The following is a 4,794-nucleotide window of genomic DNA, read 5'->3' as shown; positions in this document are numbered from 1 at the left end:
CCCTGGGCACGAGACACCCGGGCGCCCGGGGGGGAGGGGGGAGGGGGGAGGGCTGGGGTCGGGGGCTCACATAACAACAATAACACCAAACGCCGCATCGCCTCCCCGCTTGTTGATGCCTATCCCCCCCCCCCCGCACCTTGTCATCGGTACATCCCACGCAGCGCTCCGGCCCCGGCGCCGGCACCCGAGCCGGCTCACATGCGTCTCCTCTCGTGCCGCAAATGTCCCAGCGCCCGCGCGCCCCCAAGGGCCGCCATCGTTGCCCGGCCCCGGCCTGCCGATGGCCCGACACCCATTCGGCCCCGCTCCCCTTCTCCCCCTCCACCATCCCCCCCCCTCCCCCGTGCTCTCCCCTATTCCCTTTTCCATCTCCTGCCCCACCACCCTTCTCCGATCCCCGATCTTCTGTCCTCTGTCGTCTTCACGCCGACGCCTTTCTGTATGTGCCCCCCCCCTCCCCCCTCCGCGCGCGCGCGCGCGCGCTCGATATTCCCTTGCTCCTGATGTTTCTACCGCCACTGCTGTTGTGTCGCGGCGGCCGCCGTCCCGCCATGTCCCGTCCTTGCACTCACCTGTCACCCCTGCTGTCTGTTCTCCCTACGTCCCTCCCTCCCCCCCCCCCTCCCCCCCCCCGCACAGAAACACTCGCCACCATGGATATGTTTGGTTCCCTGCTCAACTGGCTCCGTTCCCTCTTCTGGAAGCAGGAGATGGAGCTGACCCTTGTCGGTCTCCAGAACTCGGGCAAGACCACGCTGGTCAACGTCCTGGCTGTACGCTTGTCTCCCCTCCCCCTCCCCCTCCTCCTTTGTTTAGCTCCTTCTCTGCACATCCGCCCATCTCGTTCGATGTGGCTTTTGCTTATCCTTCCCTCCCTCCCTGCTCGGGCTCATTGGTTGACCTCCCACCTCCCCTCCCTTCCCCCATTGGATCCCTCGCCGCGTTGATCGCCCGCCCACAGAACGGCCAGTTTACCGACGACATGATTCCCACCGTCGGCTTCAACATGCGCAAGGTTACCAAGGGTAATGTCACCATGAAGCTCTGGGATATCGGCGGTCAGCCTCGCTTCCGCACCATGTGGGAGCGCTACTGCCGTGGTGTGAATGCCATCGTGTGCGTCCAATTCCGCCCGCCGCCCATGTGGCCACACTGCGCCACCGGTCGTCTAACCGCCTGTCCCTCCTCCCCCTTTTCCTTCTTTCGCTCGCTCGCTCGCTCTCTCTCCCTCTCTGCCTCTCTCTTTCGCTGCCTCTCTCTTTCGCTGCCTGTCGCTGCTCCTCATCTTTGCCATCCCCGCCCATCTTGTTGGCAGTTTCGTCGTCGACTCCGCCGACCACGAGCGCATCCCCCACGCCAGCGCCGAGCTGCATGCTCTGCTGGAGAAGCCCCAGCTGGCCAACATCCCCGTCCTGGTCCTGGCCAACAAGAACGACCTGCCCAACGCCCTGACCGCCGACCAGGTGATCGAGCGCCTCGGCCTGCAGGACATCTCCAACCGTGAGATCTCTTGTTACTCGATTTCCGCCCGCAACCAGGTCAACCTGGACACCACCCTCAACTGGCTCACTCGTCATGCCGAGAGCAAGTAAGGCCTTTCGCATCCTCCCCTCCCCTCCCTGGTCTCCCTTCCCCCCCCCCTCCCCCCTCCCTTCACTTTCCTCCCTCTCCTTGCCGCCCACATCCTCTCCGAGAGAGGGGCCGAAGATGCCGGATACATTGGCCCACGCGCTCTTTGCCTTTCTTTTTCTCTCTCCCCCCCCCTCCCATGTGCGCGTGTCGTCATGGGCGCACCCCACCGCCCCATGTGCCTCCCCCCTTTTTCGGGGCCTGCGGCGCTGGCGTGCGTCCGCATGTGCATCGGGTGTCGCGCCGCGCGCCGCGAGGAAGGCATGGTTCTTGAGCCATGCGCCTCAGCACGCGACAGCAAGTGGATGATGGGGGGGGGGGGGGCGAGCGGTCGGACAAAAGTGCGACAGCAACAGCACCCAGAGGGAGCGAGCGAGAGAGCGAGAGCGAGGGGGGGGGGGGAGGTGTGCATATGTGTGCTCGCGGGCACGCATGCGCCGACTACTCCCCCCCCTTCCCTCTCCCCCTGTCCTCTCCCTCCCCCCTCCCCCACCCTTCCTTTCGAAACCATCCCCTTCGTTTCCTCTCCCCCTCTCCCCGTCTCCCACACCTCGCAGAAAACTCCTTGACTCCTCCTCTCTTCACATTCTGCCCTCTCCCCCCCCCTTTCCGCGAGAGAGAGAGGGCACCGCCTATTCTTGTCGGTCCCCAAAAAAACAAACCCCTCTTCTTGTTTTTCGATATTGTGTCTTTCCCTTTGTGTGATGTTACATTCGTCTTGTTCCTCCTCGTGTGCCTCCCTCGCGCCTGCCTGCCTGCCTGCCTGCCACCCGGGATGGATGCTTTCTGCTCCCCCCCCTCTCCCTTTGCGTGCAGATAGGCACACCCGGCTGCGCGGGGGCATTCGGGGTTTCGAATCTGTCTGTATATTGTTGAGGTCACAGGCCGGGGTTCGGGGACTCGCGCTCGGGGGGTGGACGGGATGATGTTGCGGAAAGGCAAGCAGGCTCTTCGGGCCCGAACGGCTCATCGAAGATTTCTCCCACGTCTCTGGAGTGCCTGTCCCTTCTCCGATGGCTGCGCGATTGACGGTCAACTGGCCGACGGCGCGAGCCAGGCGCCCTCTCCGTCTCCTGCGAGGTGTAGCCCGGGCTGCGGTGGCGATCGCGCCGCCGGCTTCGGCTCCGGGCTTGGCTGCGGCTGCGGCTGCGGCTGCGGCTGCGACTGCGGCTGCGACTGCGGCTTCTCCCACGGGACTTGCTTCCCAGATCGCGATCGCGATCATTCTCGGCATCGCTGTCACTGCCACCTGCAGGCAGGGCCTCGAGATCCGAATCGACGTCCAGGTCGTCGCTGGCCTCACCGTCTCGCCCGGCGCCTTGCTGCTTGGCGATGCGCCGTCCCCGGCGAACCCTGCGCGCACACCGAGGGCAAACTCGCACCTTGACAAGGGCCTCCTTGAGCTGCATGCGGCTGCGGTCCTCGGCCGCTGGCTCTTGATACCGGAAGAGCAGTTCATACGAGCGTAGCCCGGTGTCTGCGGCGCATCGGATCGACGCGCAGAAACGTCTCCCTATGTGTGTGTGTGTGTGTGGGGGGGGGGGGGGGGGGGGGCGCGTGTGAGTCAGCGCTGGAGGAGTGTGCGCGGTCGCGTGTGCGGTGGCCCACACAAGACGTACCCTTGCCGGCGATGACCTCGGACTCGGTTCTCCAGCGTAGGGCGATCTGCCGGGCCGAGTGGGCGTCAGGACTTCTTTCTCTTCTCGGCAAGCAATCGACAGCCCCGGCCTCCGGGAGGACGCACCAGTCCCTGCCGATAGCGTGACAAATCCGCCAGGCAATACTCCTTGAACAGGCGATTGTAGTAGTGTTCCGAAACACGCTTTTCCCAGGACTCCACGTCCACAGCCACCGGGCCGGCTGCGTCGGCGCTTGCGGCCGAGCCCGACTGTTCACCATCGCGCACAAACTGCCAGTGGTCCCGTAGGATGTCGCCCTCAGTCCGAGGCGGGGGCTGCGGCGGAGAGGACTAAACGCCGAGGCCAGATCAGGGTTTCGGGTTAATCCGGTGAGCCAGCGGCTCTGGTTGAAAAGTGTATGTATATGTGTGCGTGTGTGTGTGTGTGTGTGTGATGGCCGGACACACTCACACATCCAGGGGGAGGAAGAAGAGGTGGAGGGGGGGGGGGGGAGGAGAAATCCACGAACCATTTCTTTCGGGGGCGGAAGCACAGCACCGGGAACGGCAAGGGCAGGGGAGGGAGGTTATCCGTGGCTTGGAGCGTAGGAGAGCGAGGCGAGAGGGATGAGGCAATGAGCGACACGCGAAAATTTATGCAATGGTCGATGTATGTATATGTGCGTGTGTGTGTGTGTGTGTGTGTGTGTGTGTGTGTGCAAGCGCGGGTGTCTGGGAGGGAGGAACCGCAGGCGAGGCGCAAAGAATGGTGTGTGGCCAAAAGTCTGCGAGACTTACGGTTCTGCAGTGCCCAATCACGTGGACGTCACGTAATCCAGTACCCCGGTGCAGCATCTGCTCCATCACCCTGCCCGCCTCGTACGCGCGTGTGTGCGTTTGTGCGTTTGTGCGTTTGTGCGTGTGTGTTCGTGTGGGAGGGGGAGAGAGTCTATTGTTGTGGGCTGCAGAGCGAGACACGGAGGCAACTCCAATAGAGACAGCGGGCGGGGGGCATCTACTGCTTGGGTTTGAAGAAGGCGCCTAAGGTGGCCTGCTTTTTGGCAGGCGGAGCGGTACCCTTCTTGGCAGCCGCAGCCGGGGCGGGGCGTTTGTTGGCCGAGCCAGTCGGAGCAGCCGAGGTGGCAGTCGGGGCAGGCTCCAGCAAGGGCGCCGGGGCGGGCTCCTGCGGGGCCTGCTCGCTGGTGGCAGTGTCCGGATCGACCTCCTCCCAAACGGTCACATAGCGGGTGGTGGTGCGCCCGGTGCGCTCGCAGCGCGTGACCTCGCGCTTGTGAACGGCACGCATGCCCGGGCGCGGAGCCGCCTCGGTCTTGCGGGCACTTGGCGCTTGCACATCGTCCACATGCTGGAGGGAGCTCATGGGCGAAACTTCGAACGAGGAGGACGAGGAAGATGAAGAGGACGAGGAAGAGGCAGTCTGGGCAGCGGCAGAGGAGAAGAAAGAGGCAGATGAGGAGGACACGGTGGCGGTCGCGAGCAGGGGCGACGGTGCCGAAGTCGGATCGACCAGCGTGGCGGTGGAG

The 4,794-nt window shown here is 64.4% G+C and overlaps 3 protein-coding genes across 3 annotated transcripts in view; 1 reads left to right on the top strand and 2 right to left on the bottom strand.

Moving 5' to 3' along the window:
- Positions 1-305: 305 nt before the first annotated feature.
- On the top strand, positions 306-1,963 carry H696_04867 (ADP-ribosylation factor-like protein 8B). Its single transcript, XM_009498730.1, has 4 exons — positions 306-442; positions 643-776; positions 965-1,119; positions 1,319-1,963. The coding sequence occupies exons 2-4, from the start codon at positions 657-659 to the stop codon at positions 1,593-1,595; spliced, it is 552 nt and encodes a 183-aa protein (XP_009497005.1). The 5' UTR covers positions 306-442; positions 643-656; the 3' UTR covers positions 1,596-1,963.
- Positions 1,964-2,482: 519 nt separating this feature from the next.
- Positions 2,483-3,951, bottom strand: H696_04866 (hypothetical protein). The gene is made up of 4 exons (XM_009498729.1): positions 3,781-3,951; positions 3,377-3,601; positions 3,252-3,297; positions 2,483-3,145 (listed from the first exon to the last, which is right to left on the bottom strand). The coding sequence occupies exons 1-4, from the start codon at positions 3,781-3,783 to the stop codon at positions 2,511-2,513; spliced, it is 909 nt and encodes a 302-aa protein (XP_009497004.1). The 5' UTR covers positions 3,784-3,951; the 3' UTR covers positions 2,483-2,510.
- Positions 3,952-4,265: 314 nt separating this feature from the next.
- The window catches only part of H696_04865 (hypothetical protein), a gene marked incomplete at both ends in the record, with an annotated part of 1,590 nt that continues 1,061 nt past the window's right edge, over positions 4,266-4,794 (bottom strand). The window contains one exon of the mRNA XM_009498728.1: positions 4,266-4,688. Within this exon, the coding sequence (XP_009497003.1) occupies positions 4,266-4,688 (423 nt within the window). The remainder of the gene's footprint in view (positions 4,689-4,794) is intronic.

This window comes from Fonticula alba, assembly GCF_000388065.1.
Source record: "Fonticula alba strain ATCC 38817 unplaced genomic scaffold supercont2.8, whole genome shotgun sequence".
Lineage (NCBI taxonomy): Eukaryota > Rotosphaerida > Fonticulaceae > Fonticula > Fonticula alba.
Note: the sequence above shows the minus strand (reverse complement) of the source record. Positions and strands in the feature narration are given on the sequence as shown.

Bases quoted from the DNA above. Each gene is read 5' to 3' on its own strand.
- H696_04867 (XM_009498730.1), top strand. From the start codon at position 657: ATGGATATGTTTGGTTCCCTGCTCAACTGGCTCCGTTCCCTCTTCTGG. The intron at 777-964 runs GTACGCTTGTCT...GCCCGCCCACAG, and splicing joins CGCTGGTCAACGTCCTGGCT to AACGGCCAGTTTACCGACGA. The intron at 1,120-1,318 runs GTGCGTCCAATT...TCTTGTTGGCAG, and splicing joins CGTGGTGTGAATGCCATCGT to TTTCGTCGTCGACTCCGCCG.
- H696_04866 (XM_009498729.1), bottom strand. The intron at 3,298-3,376 runs GTGCGTCCTCCC...TCGGCCCGGCAG, and splicing joins CACGCTATCGGCAGGGACTG to ATCGCCCTACGCTGGAGAAC. The intron at 3,146-3,251 runs GTACGTCTTGTG...ACACACACATAG, and splicing joins CGAGGTCATCGCCGGCAAGG to GGAGACGTTTCTGCGCGTCG.